Source organism: Bos taurus, chromosome 6, assembly GCF_002263795.3.
Source record: "Bos taurus isolate L1 Dominette 01449 registration number 42190680 breed Hereford chromosome 6, ARS-UCD2.0, whole genome shotgun sequence".
NCBI lineage: Eukaryota > Metazoa > Chordata > Mammalia > Artiodactyla > Bovidae > Bos > Bos taurus.
Window position 1 is genome coordinate 61,395,313 of NC_037333.1, and position 21,800 is coordinate 61,417,112.

The 21,800-nt window shown below is 35.2% G+C and overlaps 1 protein-coding gene across 9 annotated transcripts in view; it reads right to left on the minus strand.

Annotated features, from left to right (window-relative positions):
- Positions 1-21,800, minus strand: part of ATP8A1 (ATPase phospholipid transporting 8A1) — a 238,136-nt gene that overhangs the window by 155,283 nt on the left and 61,053 nt on the right. For 4 of the 9 annotated variants that reach the window (XM_024993041.2, XM_024993039.2, XM_024993037.2 and 1 more), the window contains 8 exon segments: positions 20,951-21,024; positions 15,145-15,214; positions 13,489-13,616; positions 9,739-9,850; positions 8,410-8,575; positions 7,052-7,179; positions 4,836-4,913; positions 2,993-3,081 (listed from right to left, as the gene is read on the minus strand). In XM_024993041.2, coding sequence (XP_024848809.1) covers positions 2,993-3,081; positions 4,836-4,913; positions 7,052-7,179; positions 8,410-8,575; positions 9,739-9,850; positions 13,489-13,616; positions 15,145-15,214; positions 20,951-21,024 — 845 coding nt within the window. 9 annotated transcript variants of the gene reach the window in all.

A 21,800-nucleotide genomic window follows, 5' to 3' on the forward strand; every position in this document is an offset into this window, starting at 1 on the left:
CAGTCTAACAAGTTTAATCATGGTGGTACTTCTGACAAAGTTAATCTTTACAAAACAAACATCATTGCTACGTGGGTACCAGGTGTGTACAAATCTCGTATTTCATTGACCATCATGAATCTAATTTAGGGCCAAAGTTAAAAGAAATGAGGGAAAACTTACTAAGACTAAATTTTGGAGCCTTATTTTAAGTGTTAAATATCTTCTTCCTACAAATCTATAAAATGCACTGAACGAGGCAAAGATTATACTATCAAGAGACTTCAAGTCTTGTCTTTCAAACTGATAAAAGCCAACAGAACTCATCTTGGACTCTAAGGTAGAAAGAGATTTTATTTTCTCAAAAAGTGCTTAAGAAGCATCAGCTCTGAAATCATAACCCCAAAGGCATTTGTTAGTATATAAAACTATGTGTTATTTTCCTTTGTTTTGCTAAACTCTGAGGGGACAATCTCTATGTTTTCTTCTTCTGGAGGTGAAAGTATACACGTGTATTAATAAGAGCTCCCCATATTAAACAATGTAACACACTTCCATGGGCAGACGGGACAGTATAACCATGTCATGGTTCCTTTAAACCAGGAGCGCCCAGAGGAAATGCACACAGAAAGGTGCTTCTCAGTCATTTCTTTTTCCTGTGGAGTTTGACAGAATTAAGTAATAGCTGTGTGTCTCTCCTACTGTAGTCAACTGAGTAGTCTAAAGTCTCTGTTTCTCTAAAGCTTTCATGTATCAACAACTCTCTGCAATGCTGACATCCCAACTGTCCATCAGAAATGCTTAGGGGAGGGGATGGGACAATTACTTCTGGTGTCAATAACTTTACGAGTTTTCTAGTATTGTTTCTTAAAGAAAAGGAGCCTTTGTACTTTTAAGTATTGTATAAATTTATCATATTGGGTGAGAGTCTGAGGTTTCTGAACTGGAAACTTCCAGAACATCTATATCTCTATGCAGGTACCATAAATATAAAATAATAAAAGGAAAAAAAATTCAATCAGGGTTAAGGATCCTATAAGCACATACATGATTTACTGGAAGTAGTTTAACAAGTTTCACTCAACAAGGCTCTTGGTATTCTTGAAAATATGATACATTATCCAAAGAGAAACCCATTTTTATTTCACAGTTAAAAACTGCAAATAAAGGAATCACTATTTTTAAATTTCTAAACATCACAGAATTTCAGATCTGAAAAGAATCTTGGAGTATGGAGGTCTCACCATACTCGTTTTAAAGAGTTCGGAATATTTGAATGGAACTGTCTAAGGTAATACAGTGAATTAATGACAAAGTTAGGACTATGACGCAAGTCTTGCAACTGCAGCTCAATGTTAAGAGATGTGGATTTTCCCAAGAGGAAATTTGTTTCATTGGAAACAATCTAAATCAGGACAATACTTACCTCTCTTTAACATTTACCAGTCTCAAACCCAGTCTATCATAATATATAATACATGTGTTCATGACAGTATTACCCACAGACACATGAAGAACATTGTTCTTTAGAACTACTGCCTATAAGCGCTTAAGAACTTGTTCCAGGAATAAGAAAACCTTGTAAAATGGAAAAGAACACCTAGCTGTTATTCTGGTTCTCTGTTCTGATAGGTTCACAATCAATAATTACTAATTTGAAGAACTGGCTTATTTAACTGAACAAAGTAAAAAATGGACGTCAATTCCCAAAACAGAACCCTCTAAAAATAACATTTATGAATGCCAGCAGAATGTGCATAAAAACAAACATCACCATAAATTTGTCACCAAGTGTAATACAACAAACTCTAGAATCACAATAGGCTCTTCCTTCTCTCATCAGGGATAACTGCGGGTCAAACACTTAAGTGCAAAATGTCAGAGAGTGTGGCACACCTCTTCTGTACCAACAGGAAAACAAAGAGGCCTGAAGCAACTGGGGGAGGAGAGAGGAAGGTCTCTTTTGTCTAAAGGAACTGGGAGATCTTCAGATAAAGAGGGAAGATGCAAAAGGGTATCCCGCCCTGGAAATAGATAGTAAGCATGCTTCTTAAATTAGCAGCTTGTCCTTACAGTGTAAAATAGCCATTCAGTCAAATGTATTTTTAGCTTCACTTACCCACAAAGTTTGAAGTCACTTTCAGTCATCCTTTCTACTAACCCAAAGAACAGGGATAGGTGCCTCCATCTATTCCCCTTTACAGACCATGTAGGGGAGTAATCACATACTTTTAGAATTTTTTACCAAGTGGTTATTTATTTATGCTTTTACCTAAGGGCATTTTCATAATTCAGTACACTATTTTTATACTAGTTTACTGCTTAGAGACAGAGCAGGAGTGGGGAATGGGTAGGTACAAGCCAGAAAAACCCCAAAGCAAGTGTCCTTGCTTGCATGATTAAGATACCAGTCTTTCGCTGGGAAATTTGGTAAAAGGCCAAGATCAATCAACCAGAAGGATGTTTCATCTTTGATCATGACTTTTCAGGAGATGTAGAAATTAATTTTCTCACATTACCCTATAAAGGATTTCAAAAAGGAGGCTTTTGAAGTTTGGGCAAGCATACCTAGAAGTAAGATAAAAATGGGTACTGAACAAGCACATTCTAAAGGATAGATTCTATGACTGCAAAGAGGAGAGGTGATAAAAAGAAATCGAAGGGCTAACTTTCTCAGAGAAACAATGTGCTTTAACACAGGCAGGCCGCATGGTAGGTTTATGGCAGTGGAGAGGGAGTGTATTTATACCTTATTACCAGATAGAGATCTGCAGGGCAGCTCTAAATACTAAAAGATTATTGGGTAGGGCACCTACCTCATAGTAATTCCAAATGAAAAACAATACCAAGCTATAAAACATAAAATGTACATGTATGCTGAAGTCAAAATAGCTGCTTTCTAGATTAAAAAGAAAAAAACACCTTTCCTAAAAAGAACTCGCCCAGTTGTACCAAACTGTTAACACTAATTAAATGTGTACATCATAACTCTGATTAAAGGGAAAAAACTCACCCGTAAGCCACTCCGGCTATGGTGCACTTCTTAAACTGCATTACATTGCATGTCAAAGTACCAGTTTTGTCAGAAAATATATATTTCACCTAAAAAAATTAAAAATTTCTCATTAAAATTTCAGAGATCATTTTAAGCCAGTCTTTTATTGAAGGGCTTAAAAAAAAAAAAAAACACCCTTTCATTATTATTCTTTTAATCAATTTTGTTACACCGCAGGGTCACAATGTACTGTGTTGTGCTTAGTCACTCAGTCATGTCTCACGCTCTGCGATCCCATGGAATGTAGCCTGCCAGGTTCCTCTGTCCATGAAACTCTCCAGGCAAGAATACTGGAGTGGGTTGCCATGTTCTCCTCCAGGGGATCTGCCCGATCCAAGGATCAAACCCAGGTCTCAAGCACTGTAGGTGGATTCTTGAATGGTATTAACTGATTACTTTCTGCACATCATCAAGGAATATTTTCAACTATTTCTTCTAGATTTTTAGCAGTGAATCATATATGAAATGAAATTCTCTCAAGCTAGCAGAGAAACTACAGCCATACAGAATCTGTCTTAACAGTCTGAATTTGCACTAGTAAGTGCCTCTATTGTTACTTAACATGCGCTTGCCTGCATTAGTTGCTTCAATTCTATTAGACTCTGCGACCCCCTGGACTGTAGCCCTCCAACTTCCTCGGTCCATGGGATTCCGAGCACTAAAATCTCTTTCAACACTTCTCAACAAAACAATTATGGGATTGGTGATGGCTTGCTTGATTAAAAATAACTTCATACAACATCTGAATTGGTAAGGAAAAAAAACAGCTTTGGTTTAAATGCTACCTTAAGAGTAAGACTTAGCAAATGGCAATGGCATAAGAAGAGTAGAATCCTTTCTTAGCTAACACATATAAATGAATTACAAATATATTTACTCCTTGGAAGGAAAGTTATGACCAACCTAGATAGCATATTCAAAAGCAGAGACATTACTTTGCCAACAAAGGTTCGTCTAGTCAAGGCTATGGTTTTTCCTGTGTTCGTGTATGGATGTGAGAGTTGGACTGTGAAGAAGGCTGAGCGCCGAAGAATTGATGCTTTTGAACTGTGGTGTTGGAGAAGACTCTTGAGAGTCCCTTGGGCTGCAAGGAGATCCAACCAGTCCATTCTGAAGGAAATCAGCCCTGGGATTTCTTTGGAAGGAATGATGCTAAAGCTGAAACTCCAGTACTTTGGCCACCTCATGCGAAGAGTTGACTCATTGGAAAAGACTCTGATGCTGGGACGGATTGGGGGCAAGAGGAGAAGGGGGCGACAGAGGATGAGATGGCTGGATGGCATCACTGACTCGATGGACATGAATCTGAGTGAACTCCGGGAATTGGTGATGGACAGGGATGCCTGGCATGCTGCGATTCATGGGGTTGCAAAGAGTCGGACACGACTGAGCGACTGATCTGATCTGATGTGAATATAGTGTGAATTATAAATTTGAAATTCCTGTTTGACTTGTACAACTTCATTGATAAACTTCCTCCCCCCCACTCCACCTCCTTCCTTTCTGATCAAAAGCTATGAACAATTTTAATACTGGGAGTTTATAACTCAAAAGCAGCCAATACTCTATATACTAATCAGATTATATACTAAAGGACATCTCTCTGTGAAATACCTTATCCTGAGAACAGAATATTCACTAAAAATGAAAATTGACAGTTAGGTACTAACATGCACTTATTTATGCCAATCATTCAAAAAATGGAAAATCAGGAGCTGTCAATTCTAAAGTTGTCACATACAGTGGAAATTACACCAAATCTGACTTCCAGTTCAACATATCAATAAGAAATTTAGTTTACCTGGCCAAGTTCCTCATTCAGATTAGATGTTCGAGCCATAGCAGCAGTGTCAGTTGGTTCATAGTGCATGTCAAGATCCTTAAAAGAAAAAAAAAGAGAGATATCATCAAATACAACTCATAATAAGAGATTTGAATACAATTTTATTTAACTGGTGAGCTATGGATGTAACACTCATCTCTTGCCATCTCTAACCATTTCATTATTTCCTAAAAAATACTCAATACAGAGTATCATATTTCTTAGTAAGGACAGACCAGATTGAAGTCAGAGCACGTCTCTGGAATCAGGCAATCTTGGCTTACTATCATTCCACCATTTCCTAAATAAGTGACCTACTATAAGGATTAAATTAGATAATGGAGGTAAGGTGCCTCCTCTAGTGTCTGACACAATGCTTTATGTGAGCTAAAATAACAGTAACTAAACACTGCTCAAATAATTAAGACTTCAAATCCCTGAAAAAAATTACCAAAGGAACTCCATCTTGTTGTACTGTCTTGACCAAGTTCCTTCTTACACTGTATATACTTGAAAATAAAGTATATGCAAGCCAGGGTTTTTATTGACAAAACCAGGGTTTACTGATTCATGTGTCAAATGAAAGGACCAAATCTGATCTTCCCTGCATCTGTACTTCAGGCTAATCAACACCAGTTCTGGAATAGGCACCTCGTTTAAAGAAGGATAGTAAACAAATATGGGCAATGTTTAGAGAGTGGTGACCACAACAGGGTTGAGATGGAAATTATGTCAAATGAAGAATTGGAAGGAGACAGAGAATATTTAGTTGGGGGTGGGGATGATAGAATAGGCATGGTAGCCAAGTTCAAATGTTTTGTAAGGTTGTCATCTGGAAACGAGATTAGCCATTTTCATAAAAGATCGATTGGGAAGAACCAGAAGAAAAGGAAGGCAGTTACTCATCTCATTTTCACCCAAGGAAGAAGCTGCTTGGTAAGAGACATTCTGTCAGGAATGTCAGAAAAATCTCTGTATATCAGAAAGCAGTTGAAAAACATAAGCCTTCTAGGTTCATTCAAAACTAAAATTATGTAATTATTTGAAACAAATATTACTTTTGAAAATCCAAATTTAAAAAAGTGACTAGTTATTTGATTTTCATAATGAGCTACTTGTTTCTATATGTAGAAAACCTTCAATAAGTTTTTATTGTACTTATACAAATTTTATTATATAATTTTTTCAGCAACAAATTGAGCTATGCTTCCAACTCACTTCAGATTTCTAAATTAAACTGATCTTTACCAATGAATTGGAGATGAAAGGTTGAAGTGGATCATTCACCATGGAAAGACAATCAACAGTTGCAAAAGTAGCATATTTTAAAAATCTTAATATTGTTCATATTGAAAGACTTTCAAATGATTGAAAAATCAAAAGATACTAAAATTTCTCAAAATAAAAAATTATACTTTCTGGTAGATTATGTTTAAAGACTTAATTTACATAAATTTATTAATTTTAACTTTGGTGAAAATAACTGAAATTTAGTTGAAGAAGAGTAACATTTTATAAACAAAATACTTAGGAAACAGATGTCTAGAACACTTCTCTAAGATTAGAAAAAAATAAGAAAAAAAATTAAGAATACAAATTCAAGCACAGCTGAAACTGTTTATAGTGTGGAAAAATAAACTACAAAGATGAATTAAAACATGATAGACAACCTGGTTGCTGTGAGAAGTTAATAACAACATTATTTCTATAGTGCTCAATTGTTTATAATGTTGTCTGCTATGTCACAAGAGTCCCTTGATCTATATAAATATTGTGAGATGCAAGTAAAGCTTGTTTTACTATTCCCATGTGACTGGCCAAGAAAACAAGTCTCAAAGAGGTCAAGCAGCTTGGCAAAGTTCATATAGCTAGTGTATTACAGAATTAGAACTAAAATCTAGATTTTAACTCTAAACCCTATGGGTTTCCTCAACCACAGACCTATTTTTCCCGAGCATGTCTGGTCTGTAAACTTGTGTGATTCTGACATGAGGATTCTGTTATAATTTTCACACGTCAAATGAAATTTGTTATTGTTAGATTATAATTAGGCTTATAAATATTTTGAAATGTAGTCAATAAAAAGTAAGGTATAAATAAGATATTTTTTCTGAAAGATCAAAAGATTCTATCAAGAAAGAAAAGACAAAAATGTATGTTGAGCATAATGAAGAACAATAGTAATTCATATTTACCCAATTTATGAAGTATGCCTGGGTAAATTTCACCACTTCTAATGTCACCAGCAAGCTGATAGGAATGAGGTTATTGAAAAGGATGATGAACGTCAAGAAATTCAGTCCAAAATTATTAGCACCACCATCTATTGGGGAAGGTAGAAAAAAGGTCATTTACAGTTTTATATTTTATTTGTATTAACCAGAATTTTAGCATAATAAGAATTTTTCATATTATATATCTAGAAAGTTGGAGAGGGACACTGTGCTGATAACATATTCATATTATCAAATACAGTCTTCAAGATGGAATAGCATTATTTATATTCAAGATGTTGTGAACCCTATTAAGAACTGCATAATGGTACTAAAAAGAGAAAGTGCCACCAAATATTTCAAACTCATTCCAAACATGAAGTTTAGAGGTATTAGGGACATAGAAGTTTAGACAGATTAGTTGAGGTAGAATCTCAACTAGGTAAAACAAATTTTTGCAAAGCATTTCTAACTTGAAAGATGTCTTAAAAGCAAACAAACAAAATAACAGCAGCAAAACCAACCCAAATAGCAAAAACAGCGTAGGTCTGAACCCTAGGTAAATTATATTCTTATTCTTTAATAATGTAAATAAAACAATTGTCCCAGATAAATTGTAAAGTATATGAAGAAACAAAATGACGATAGTCTTAGCAGTTCTGATGTTGAAACAGCAAACCAGTGACTTATTAAAAATCAAGACCCTTGAAATAACTACAAGGCTAAATCAATATCATAAAGAAAAAAAACAGAAAAAATATCTTTTGTCATAAAATTTTACTCGAATTTGTTTACACACTCTTGGAACTTAAGTATTTATTGGTCAAGTGCTCACCAAAAGGAAATGTAAACTTATTTCCCAGAAATATTCAGTAAAAAGAGAAATGCTAGAAAAGGAAACTAATAGTACTTTCCCTAAAAAAAGATGATTATCAACACAGAACTCACTGCAGTTATGAGTTCAAATGAAAGTACATTAAACATTTTAAAACATGTAAAATACTTTTTGATGATTTGAATATAATCAATCTACTTTCTTTACCAGATAGCTATATAACCACTTGTGTTAAGAATAAAAGAAACCAATAAATTTAAAATAACATTAATAATATAACTATTTTAGAGTAACCACTATATTTTTAAGGATTCTGAAATTTTAGAGATTGTAACATTTTACCTAACGTTTACTGGGAAGTGCACTGAAAAATAAAGATTAGATGTCCTGTTATCTTGGCAACAAAGTTTTCTTTTTAGAAACAGGAAATTCCAAAATCAGTTGTGAAACAAACACTTGTTTTTATGAAAGTAAAAATAAGTACAATAAGCACTTCAATGCTCACAGTTTAGATTGAGATACCAGTCCCTTCCAGAATGCCTTCGATTCCAAATGGCTGAGCCCACAGAACAGACAAGAGACATGGCAATCAAGATACAAAATAAAATCAAAATTTGTACATTTGTAATCCTTTCGACATTTGAGAGTTTAAGTGGTGGACTTGTTGAGTTCTGTAAAAAGAAAACAAAGATGAGTAGTAATGAATGTGTACAAATAATCTAGTAATGTGTATCTAGTATTTTGGTGAGCATGACAAAGTCATAACTCAAAATCTACATACGATTCAACACATGAGATTTATGCAGAAAACAATCAGATGTAATAAGCTGTCAAAAGTTGACCACCTCTTTTCCTGTACTACATCATGCAGTCCTTTTTCTACGACATGAAACAACAAGAAAGAAGAGAAGGAAATAAGATGCCTTTTGAAGACATAGCTTTCGCACTGTGGCAGGTAAGATGCAACTACCTAAGCAAACAGGGTGGAAGAAGACCTCTAGCATTTCAGCTCTCAGAGAGAGGCAGAGAAGGTGACCTATGACCCATAGCCAGAGATGTGGAAATTCCAGACTATGAAGACACTCTGGTTTCCAGGTTTTTTGATGGTATTTAGTAATTGTTGTACTTAGCACAGCAGTAATCTAAGTAGTGCTGGCTATCAAGAATCATTACCAGCAGTCCTGCTTGCCTGTGGATAACATCTTTGTGCTTTTACAAGGAACAGAGTTATCAGCCTGAAAGCAGATTTTCATGTAGTATCTTAAGAATGAATTTTCCACACCCATGTAACCACTGAACACTCATGATACCTTAATGTAGAGAAGGAGCACCCATAGTCCTGTGTAAACATTTTAAGTGCCAGGATTAAAGCTGATTAAAAATGGTTTCACATAAAAATGCTGTGAAAAAGTAGTCAACATCTGACTCACAAGTTTTTCTTTCAATTCTATTTAAAAAAATAAAATAAATTCTAAAATTTGATCATTGTAATAAAATTATAAGATAAACACTTTAACGCAGAGCACTCATCATTAAACAGACAATTTTTGCCAATCACTACAATTGTTAGTAAATGCTGCCAATGGACTGGTATACAAAATCATTAGGTGTTCATGCATTGGTGATCTCTGGTGGAACCTTCTAGTGTTCTTGCATGGAGTAAGCCATTTCACAGCCCTACCCATTGAAGAATGAGATCTGGATGCAGAGTGTAGGGCTCAGGTATCTATAACAGATGGTCCGCTATATTTATTAGGACTATAGCATGGAGAGCTACAGACAGTAATTTTGAAAACACCTAGGTCCTTAAGGTTTTCATAGATAAAAACCTCACCTGCATTAGCTTGGTGTCATGTCCAGTGTAGACAACTATTCCATGAACCCACTGTGTATTTCTCAATTGAGCACCTCGCAGAAGAATCTGGTCTGCTCCCAGGGGAACAGTGCTATGACAGATTATGTTGACATTAGAAATGACATTTCCCAAAATGCTTAAGAACTCTACAGCCACTATATAGTTCTAAGAAAGTTTCTGTTATGACAATAACCCTTTTTCATTCTTACTTTATTTTTAGAACAGAAGTAATTTTCCTACCAATAAGAATAATTTTCTGTATGGAATTCAGAGGCTCATTCTCAAGCCTGTTGAAGATTTTTCCCGATTTAGCAAGCCCATTTAGGTTTCTGAGATATTTAGGAGTGGTAAGATTAGGGGAGATCTGTTTCCCTTCCCTCACCTTCCTTCAAGTTAAAAATAGCTTTGTGCAAAATAAAGGTACAAAAAAAAAAATACACAAGGTAAGAAAATGTGTGGATCTCATCAGATACTTTGTATTGCCATCCACAACCCCCCATCCAGAGATTAAGTTTGTATTAAAATCTCTAGACCATTCATTTATTGTATTTGAAGATCAGTTTTCTGAGAACTGTGAACACATTTTCAATAAATGGTAGCATCTGAAAGTCTTAAACACTCCTTTGAAATGACAGCAAATTGAGATTCTTCATTCCAATAGGACTTAAGCCACATTTTTGTGTGAATAAGGGCCAAGCTGGGTCTTTTGTGGATTTTTTGCAAGGCTACCCATTATGGTAAGTTGTGGGTTAATTAATACAACCTCTCACAGAGCTATTACAAGGGTACAAGCTATCACAAATACAGTGGGGTTCTTAATGGAAACATGCTATAAAAAACTTAATGACTCAAAGATTCCTGTTATTCTTCATTTTACTGATTAAAAAAAAAAAAGGTCAAATATAATGAAAAAATTCATAAAAAAAAACTTTCAGAAGAAAGAGGAAGCCATTTCCCCCAAGAAAAGTCTCCAGAAACACAGAATTTGTTTGTCAGAGAAGGAAAGTGAGACTGAAGCTTTCATTTCTGGTGAGATTTTATAATCCAGTAGGGGATCCAGTTGTAGTTTGGGGCTGGGACCTTCCTTTAGGAGCTACGCAAATGTTACTGGCTCAGTTGAAATCAACCCAGATGGGTGGGTAATAACAGCTCCTGAAGCCATCTACTTAAGTGAGTACACCCTTAGGAATTTGTATTCCAACTTAAGAAAAGAACACAGCAACTATAACTCTCATTCCTTATGCAAAACAACATGCCTTTCAGACCCATTTCAAAGTTTGGGGTGCACTTCAGAAGCTCCTGGATTATGCGCTAGGGCACATAAATGCCAACTGTTTCTCACATATCTAGGGGTATGACCTGGCAACTGTCAGCTCAGCATCTGTGGTATAGATTGATTGGAATGAGAGACACACTCTACAAAAGCAAAAACTACTTTTCAATTACAAGGACTCAATAAGAATTAGTTATTAGTTTTCATCAGAGCTGGAATTCTGAAGTTCCTAGCAATAGACAATGACCTTTATCCTTAATATGATTAAAATACATTCATTCCAAACTAAAGGGGCTCTGACAACACTAGGTAATTACTGTAAAAGTCAAATATGCTACAAAGATATGGAAGATCTATGTCTACATTTCATGTAAATTAAAGCATATTATATAAATTCTATCTGCACCCCAAATCTTGGCACCATCATATAAAGTTTGTCCTTCGCTGTATGCATTTGCTTGGCATCAATTTGCTGGGGAACAGATAAGAAATGGAAGCTGGCCAGTTAGGAACATCAGACTACAGAAACTTTACTTGCATAAATGGCCAAATCTATCATTAGTCTATAACCATATATTCATGGAAAGATCACTCTGAAAAATTTACAACAATACATAATTACTTCAAAACTTACAGGAAGACTGGTGGATCTGTTCAGGGTATTCAATTGTCCTTTATATTTAAATACTATAATACTGGAACTACAAAATACTGAAAGCACTGATAGTCTCTCAGGCTGGCGGGGTGAGCTAGAGCATGTAGCTACATTTAGTTGGCCACTCCAAATGCCCACTAGAAAAGAAGGGAGGCAGAGGAGACCCTGCCCTTCCTGCTAAGTTCTGCCTCATTTCTTTGCTCCCCTTTGTAACAAAACTCCTTGAAAAAGTTGTCTATTTTTTAACTCCTTCCATTATCTCAAACTAACTCTCATCAGGATCTACCAGTCCTAACAGAGCTCAAGGATTTTCACTTGCTAAATCCAGATGTAGGTTCTCAGACTCACTGTACTTGATTTCATTGTCTTCAGTCACCCGTCTGCCTTGATATGGGTTTCTTCACTCCCTTGGTTTCTATGCTACCAATTTGATCAGTCTGTTTTGCCAGTCCCTCCTCTCAGTCTTCATGCTGTCCTAAGACAGCCCTCCCCACGTTTCTAACTGTACCCGTTCATCCTCGGTGATTTCTTCCAATCCCATGGCTTTAAATATCTATGCCAAATACTCTTAGATTTATCTCATGAATCTGGACCTCTATCCCGAATTTCAGGCATATGTGTTTTAACTGCCTCCTGATATCTCTGTTTGGACATTACAAACTTTTTAGGTCCACAACCAAACAGCTGATATTGCCCCTCAAAAAATGCCAGCTGCTCTGCATTTCACTCAGTATAACACCCTTACATTGACATACAAAGCCTGGTATGACCTGGCCCACAATTACCTCTCTGTTCTTCTATTACCCTCTTCCTCAATCATTCCACTCCAACCACACTGGCATCGATGACATACCATCATCAATCCAGGTACTTTCCCTCTTTCCAATGATGTAACCATACAGCTGATAATTTGTACTTTCTATTCCTTCTATCTAGAATCATCTCCCTTCAGATATTCAAATACTGACTTCTTTATCTCCTACTTACGTTTGCCCCAATGTTACCTTCTCAGTGAAGCAATATTTGCCTTCCTGCAGCCATATTGACTAAAAGTGATTCCCTCCCACGAATTCCCAATCTCTCTTATTCTGGGTAATTTTTTCAAAAGCATTTATCATTTTCTAACACAGTATAAAAATTTCTTGTCATTTTATTGTTGGTCTGTTTGCCCTTCCCTTACTGCAAGAAAGTTGTTTCTCAAGGTCAGGCAGATTTGTCTGCTTTTTCCATTGCATCTCCTTAAAATCTGCAACTGACCTGGCCTCCTGGGTACAGGGTGACTGGATGAGGGAAGAGGCAGGAAACAGGAGGGGAAAAGAAGGGGATGGAGAATGGCAGGAGGCAGGTATAAAGGTGACTACAGATAAAATAGCCTAGAAAAGGGCAAATGCAGTTACACAGAGAAGACAAGAAACTATCCAGCACAACGAACCCCTGTGGGCAGAGTCTGAACTCCTCGAGGCATTAGAGATTCCAGGAAAGGACCCAGGTCATAGAGAATGGCTAAGTCTATAAGGATTTTGGCCAAAGAAGAAACCACTTAACAATGTGCCAGAAGCCTGGCATATCCAGGAAAATATCCAACTCCTCAGCTGACAGGAACCCTGGGAAGCCTTCAGCTATATGAGGTGAACAGGGTTAAGAGCACTTTCACAAAAGAACTCTGGGTAGAAGTAATACAAAATGCTTAAGAAAGAGAGTTTGCGTTGTCAAACTTAGAGAATAAGAAAATATGTACCTATTTCAGTAATACCCTACAGCAGAGTGACTTGTGTGTTTTTATGAAGACCAATTTACATACCTGCGTCCATCAAGCCGTATGTTTCCAACAAAATCATAGAGATGTCTGTTTGGACTTTCACACTCAATTCTGCCAGACAGTCTCATCAAACTGTCAATGTCTTTTATATCTGATGTTGCTGGTAAGCCCTGTTTAGAAATTTGTAAATTAGCATAGAGTATATTAAATAAGTTGTATGTGGGAGGGAGCAGGGAATTCTGAATTCATCTACATCTTAAAATCTAAGAGATCCCACTCTTTTAGGACAATTATTCCCCCCTCTCTTTGTCAGATCAAAACTAGCGGATATCTTCCTCTCAACTTGCACATAGGTTTTTCTTTGAACGTAGGTATTTAGGAGAACAGGGCAGATTTTGCGAAAATTCTAAATATCTTAGAGAGATTATAAACTAGTCTGCAAGGATATTTTGAATTAAAGTCTTCAAAGAACTGTTTGCTTCCAAAAATAAGATATTTAGCATTATGCAGTCTAAATCTGTCTGCTGAATCTCAGAAAGGGACTGTAAAACAACTAGAATCTATGCCAAGAGAGTAGTTATGTTTTTATTCTTTCAGGCCATGGAGGAGGAAAACTCCTAAACAGTTTCTCCCTCTGTCCACCAAGCATTGGCGGGCACTGAGCAGCCTTCACTTCCCGTGGCAGGTAGAGTTCAGGTGCTGTGATGAGCCTCTGCTTCCACCACAACCCAGCGTTCCCACGTCATTTTCACTATTTGTCTAGAACCCAAGAAGATACTTTCTTTAATGTCTCTTTTAAAACTTTAAAACCTTACAGTGACTTCCTATTAGGAAAGGTATGAGAAATAAATACAGAAATCTAACCAATTCTCTGAGATTAGGGAGCCTTTAGGAATCTTTTACATATGGCAAAACCAAATATGGGCCAGGTAAAAGGGAAAAATAAACAAGCTAACACATGTAAAAGTACTTAGAACTACTAATATTATCAGAGTATTGGTTTTTACATAAAATATTAAAAATATTACAAAATTATTCCTATCTGATGCATCATATTTAATTAGGCAAGTAAAACTGAATTTTCCATAATACTTAACTCTTCCAGTTTATAAAACCACTTCATTGTGGCTCAATGAGAAAAGACTTGCAAGTGAACAGAACTGCCTCAACTCAAGACAATAATATTAAGAAATAAAGCTATAGGGATTCAGAACAAAACTCAAAAATGTTTCACTTTTGCATGATTCTTATTTTGAGCTAAAGGCAGTGGAGATCCTGAGGGTTCAAGAGAAACTACTGTCCCTCCCTTATCTATCTAAAAGAACTTAAATTATGGGTTTTTCCCAGAGAAGAGTTATTGCAAGAGATAAACTTTATTTAAAGTGGGCCCATCCATCTGGCAGGACACACAACTAATTACCAAACATCTGCTCTTATCATCCTGTAAATGACCCTCAGGGCTTCCCATTACTTAGTTCAGATTGGCATCTCTGTCTTTGAGCCTCTCATGTATGTGGGATTCCATTATGTATGAAATTTAATTTGATTTTTCTCCTGTTAATATGTCTCATGTCAATTTCATTCTTAGACCAGCCAGAAGAACCTAGAAGAGTAAAGTTTTCTTCCTCTCCAAAAAAGTTCTCAATTCCATGTAAGAGAACATATGTAATAATTCCATAAACCGATATTTGATCTTACCTGTCTAATTTTCAGGTTTGTTTCACCATCTAAGTTGGATGTTTCAATGTAGCACATGGCCTGGGGCTCACTGTTTTTTTTTTTTTAATGGAAAAGCACAAAGATTTAGTTGGGGAAGGAAACCATAATAATAACTTATTTAAAATGCTTAGACTCACTGAAGCCTTTCATTGTAAACAAAGGTTTAGTTACCTAGTTTCTTGATATCTTTCATTCTAACCACAAAATGCTGTGAGGCAGAACCCATGCATGACAACCCATGGATCAGATGTTCAGCCAGAGGACCCCAAAGCAATATCCTGACAACAATCAGTACTGACCTTCAAGATCATGTAAATAATTAGATTTGTCACACTATACTTAAATCTTTCCTCATATAGACACAACACAGACTGTATCTGAAATGTAAAGCAGCTTTGTGTCATATCTTTAGCTCAAAAATATCAAGTGAGATCTCATGCTCATAGCCCACATGTAAATTGATTAAGAGATGGATTAGAAAATTCCAGATTGTTGCTTCTATAAACTTGCATTTGCACGTTTGGGTTGTATGATACTGCATCTTTAGAAAAAATGAATAGGCTTATGTGGACCATAATATTCAAATTTTAAGGCTACTTTAAAAAACTGTATGAACATATTTTACAGTGAAAGTGGATATACACTTTCTTTCCCTTATTTTTTCTGTTCTATTTCTTAGAGTTGCTTCAGAGATTAGTGAAGCAGCAAAAAATCAGCCAACTTGGCCATGACCTGAACCTAGAAGGTTCATGCTATGGGTCCTCACCAGAGTGTTTTAGTCAAGTTTATTGTGCAGTGGCTGGTGTTAAGGGGCCCCGTTCTCTAGTGTTATCACAGGCACACTCCCCTGAATGTCCTGTGATCTGCCCCTTCATGTGCTACTTTTACTTGCTCAGCAACTACAGCCAGGTGAGTCTGCAGCCCTGTTGTATAATCTGATCCTCAACTATAAGGAAAAGCATTTTTAAGTTAAGTCAATCTTAACAGCACTTGCTTATATGAAAAGCCAATCAATTAACATCATATAGTAACTATGAATGTAATTTCTGATAAGTATGTATACTCACAGAAATTTCTAAGTCACAAACACCTGGAATTTTCTAATCAACTTCCAATTTATACATGTGTAAAGCAGAAGATTCTGAGTTTCAGACATGAGCACACTGCTTAGTTTTACAGCTTGAAGACTTGTGAAAAATACTGAAATTTGTGGTCATTAATCAAATATTTTACAGATTCGTTTTAAAGTAAACTCACAAGTCCTTTAATTTCTCTACGGGCTTTTTTTTTCTTCTTCCATAAAGCTGATACTTTTTTTCCCAACTGGATAAGTTTTTCAATATCTGTATTTTCACTTTATCAATTAAGGTTTTATTTTTTATTACTGTCACAATAGTAATTTAGTTCTATCACTTGCTCCCAATTTGTAATTTACTTAAGTATACACTCAAAAATGGTTTATAAAATTTTATAAAAACATATCTTCTGATAATACAGAAGGATGACAAATGCTAAATGACCACTGCCAACTCCATATTTTAACAGTGAAAAGCATTAAATTTCTACTGATCAATATAGCCAAGGCCATTCTCACATCAAATGAGAATAATGGTCTTTTTTTCCTCCCATGAAACCACTTTTCTAGAACCTTAAATGGCAAGCAAGTTAGAAAGTTAAATGGCGGGTTTCTTTTTGAAATGGGGTAAATAAAACATATATCCAAATTCAGAACATTCTTAATCTCTTAAAACAACTGTTTTTGCAGGAGTTCTTGACAATGTTATGAAAAGGCAGCAAGAAGTCTCAGATAAGGAATCATGCTAGATAATTATTATTTCAGCAAATTATGATGACATTCAAAACACAGACTACCGAAAGGCAAAGCAGGCTTTTAGATTAGTAAGTGGAAAGATGAAACAAGATGCTTATCACAATACAGACACTAGTAGACAGCTGAGGTTGATCATAGTAACGTGCACTTTGTCACGAGTTACAAGTGGGATAAATACTGATCCCAAAGCATGCAGTATCAACTGTACAACATCCAGCTTTGTGCAGGGGGTCCTCTGTAAGCCCTACAAGCCCAAATTATAGCCACAACTGCTATGGGATTCTACTGAACTTGTACAAAATCTCAAATATATGACAAATGTTTAAAATTATAAAAATTTCTCAATAACAGTTTTTCATGTAAATCTTAACATTGTTCAGAGCAGTATCCTGGAGAGGTACTAAATGGAGCCTTAGTATTTAGGCAAGTTGTTAAAATGAATATATAGTAATGATGCATAGGAAATTAAAATCTACCTTCAGTGGCATGCCTCATGGACTCCGACTCCTGTTGATAACAACAGGAGCTGAATTTGCCCACTCGAGGGATGAACATCATTCAACAATGTATTCATAAAAGGACTTTGAAACATCTGTGAAATATCCATCACCAAGAAGTATAAAATGTTTGTGTTTTCAAGGAAGAGATACAAAGCTCAACGATCTTTGGGTGCAAGCTGCTTTCTGGTGAAGGGTGAGGATCCACATACACACATCCTGTACAACTCAGTGGTTCTAACCTTGAGGACAGGCTGATGAGATCTGCTGGGAGATGCTCCCCATTGGTCACTTTCACTATTTCCCCTACTGCCACCTACAGGTCCCAGTTTAAAATAATTAAAACAAAAAAATGAATAACAGAGGGGGAAAAAAAAACAAACAAATGGACAAAAGAGACAGAAAGTTTGAAATTATTACAGAAAATAATACATGTTAATAAAAATGTCTAATGCCAATTTTTTCAAAACTTATTTTGATCAGGTCTAAAGGCACAAGAAAATGGAATATTTCAGAATCACTTATTTGCTTTTAAGCCCAATTTTCAATTTTTAATACAGAAACTTTTGATTTCTAAAATTTTACTCATAAGCATATCTGAGCAAACTAAATAAAAACATGTTTTTATATAGAGAGCTACTTTATCTAATAGATTTTCCTTTCTCCAATTCCTCACTCTCTTGCCATCTATTGTATATCCACTCCTATCCAAGAAGAAAAGAAATAATGGTGAAAACTACTTTTAGGCTTTTGAAAAACAAAGTATACTGTACTATCTCTCCCCCTACACACATACTAAAAAAATATTCCTTAAAATATTCTGATTCCAAAACATTTTAAAGGTTAATTGCATAGACAGCTTAATATATTTAATGTAAAGCTACAAAGGCATGGATCTGGGAAGTTATAATTGTAGACTTTTGAATTATTTACTAATAAAGTTTTGGTAATCAACAGTTTGGGAGAACAAGTCTTTGAATCTAGGAGAAATTTTTCAGAGAAGGTATGAAATTGATATGGCAAGAGTCTGTCTGAATTTGGATTAATAGTTCGGTTTATTTTACTGTATTTTATACTTTGTGAACCCATATATGTGTTTTTGTTATATGATAAAATTTCAGTTCCTTCATTTCAAAATGAAAATCAGTGAAACACAGTAACTTTCAACCATGTTCATAGTTTAATTTCAAACTGCCTCTAAGAAGATGTACTAATACTATTAGTATTAATAAACTAAAAATTTAGAAATTAGAATATTATAAACTCTTGTTTTGCTTTTTGCTAAATGGTGCTCACTTGCTGGTGAAAACCACCATGTCCTTATTTTGATAGGGGACAGGGTAGTATAATGAGATGCTAGATTGGGAGTTAGGTATTCCAATCCTGACCCAGTCAGTGGGTAAAATGAAATGACTGAAAACAAGACAAAGTCAAAATCATCTTTCTGTTAATGGTGGCAAAAGCTTCTACCTACTTATTGAGGCTAATGTAGGTTCACAAGAGCCAAGTAATGCAAAAATAGTTTGAGAAAAAAAAAATTTAAAAAGCAATAAAACCCCCAGAAAGGTGGTATTTTGTCACTAGGTAGAAATATTTAATAGCACAAAATTCAATATCAAAAAGCAGTGAATCAGATAATCTTTTTAAGATTAATCATCTGAAGGAAGTTAATCATTATATATGTATATTAAGATACAGAAACCATTTTGATCTACCAATATTGACAGCCACCAATAAACGCTTTTAGTGCTGAGAAAAGAAATCCTGTAAAAATGTCCTCAAGTTTAAGAAACACAAACGTATAGCTTATTAGGAGTTTGGATTGGATAGAGACAGATGAAAAATATTTTAAGAACTTTCAACTTAGAATTAAATATAAATTCGAGGTAGCATAGTCAATTATCTTCATATTTCTGAGCACATAAAAATGAAAATTATACTTAATGTTTCAGCATATGATGATTTCTATGATAAGTTATGTCTCTATAATAAGTTTAATCAGGAAAATATCAGAAGTTTCCTAAAGTGCTGGAATGCTTCACTATCCTTTTGAACTTTGTTGTGTGACATTCAGATGGTCCATCATTCATTACATCCACCAAACTTTTACTTAGTACCACCAAGTGCGTATCATTCTGCTGGTTAGCCATTCTTAAAAGACTATCAGCTTAAACTGAAAGCAGAATCAGGGAGTATTAAGAGTCTGATCATTTAATCCATCTTCCTCACTTTGAAAGATGTGAAGTCAAGGTTTGAGACAGTAATTCTGGTTCAAAATCACCACGCCAAGATAAGAACCCTGGGATTTGCTTTCTAAGCAAAGCTCTCTAGGACCTGACAGTGACATTAAGTGTACTGTTGACCCATTCTCCAGGGACCATTACCAGCATCCTTCAGTTTTAGAAACTTGCCCTGATAAAGCTAGAAGCAAAGGTAACTAAAAGCATACAGGTTGGTTTTAAAAGCTATTAATTTTAATCTTTCTGGGGGGGGGGACCACCAATAGGTAATTGGCACCAAAAGCTCCCAGCTATAAAATACAAAAAAATTACTATAGTTACTTCAACTACCTGTAGACTTACTTCTATAAATATCTAGAAAACTCTTATTGCTCAATTAAGTTTCCCTAATTTGTCATAAATTCAATCAGTTTAAATAATGACCTGATTAAACAGATTTTGAAAAAAAGGACACTGTCCATATTTATATGTGGATTTTACAAATAAAACTGTCCAAGGAAATGATGATAAACAACCTCTAAAATAGTAAAAACATTTTTCTTAATTTATATTAGGACTAGCTTTACAGTTTTTAAGCCTAAAGCCATTTGAAAGTCACATTCTTTAAAGGGTAACAGTGCCATATGACCAATTAATGACTATTTTAAATACAAGCAAAACAAAAATTATCTAAATTCAGTAAGAAAGAACTTAAAAGAAAGAAAAAAGTGCTTTAATTTTTGTTGGAAGAGTATAATATTTCAAAAGACATGATGACAAAAAAGAAGTCATTTATCCATTTTCTTGTACCAATGCACCATAAAGATCAAGAAACTTTGGAGGGATACATGAATGCATCATAAAGGAATTTATCACGAACAAAGATTGCAAGATAAATCAACAGTACCCAATCCATGTATTATATAAAATAAGTGATAGGAAATCTTACAGGAGTTAGTAGTCTATACAAACAGATCTGAACACATTCAGAGGGAGAGTTGACTCTTAACTGTAATTATAATTTCTGAATTTTAAAGCATAGTACCTATCACTTATTCTATATGGCAAACATGAAAGAGTCCTCTAAGTCCAATCAATCTTTTTAACGTTTAGTTCAAAATCATTGGAGAGGCTTAAAATTCTTCGTTTATTCCTTATTTCCTTGGAGAAATCACAAGGTCAATGCAGGGTAGAGAAACCATCCTCTACACTGTTTGAGCATCAGTAGGTATCTCTACCTTGATGAGAGAAGTACAGTGTCAGCAGGTATATACTCTTTGCCTTTTATTATAACTATATCTCCAACATTTACCTGAAAGAAAACTGGGAATTGGTTAATTATCTGCATTGAAAATAGTTACAAATACACAACCCATTTGTATTTAAGCAGAGAATACAGTAAAAAATGCTTATTGGCAAACAAGAACCACTTCACAAAATGGCATAAAATTATCTAGAAGTGAGGCCAAGGATGGCGCAATCCTTTAAAAAGAAAAAACAAATACAGAATCTGTATTGTATCACCTAAGTAACATAGCTTAATAAAAATAAATTTCATCCACTCTGGCCACTTAATTGACATCTCATCTTCTCATGATTCTCTCCCTATGACATAAAAATAAAAAGGAGGAATTTTCCAAATGAAATCATTACCCTGTTTAAGGCAATCTCAATACAACTGGAAAAACTATGTATGTGTATATCACTACTCCTCAGATGATCTTGGTTAAAATTCATAATTTAGAGAGGGAAAAAAAGAGTTTTAGATTTTCAGTTATTTCCCAGGATCATAGAGGAAGAGCTTAGACTCAAATCCACATTGAGCTGTCTGCAAAGTCTGATTTTGCATAAGCAAATATAATGAAATGATCACTGCATTTTAAATTAAAAAAGAAAAACCAGTTTAAGTCTCTTTCTTATTTTACTACCTGTTAGCATTAGTGTGAGCACCATCTGAAGACAAGTCAAAGACATACTGTGTCCAGAAACTTAGAAGTAATTTAAAGGATAGGTTTGTCACAGAGCTTTTGGCAAACAGAGTAACTCCAACTAAGTAGCAATTGGTATGCTGGCCAAGTTGAGCAAATT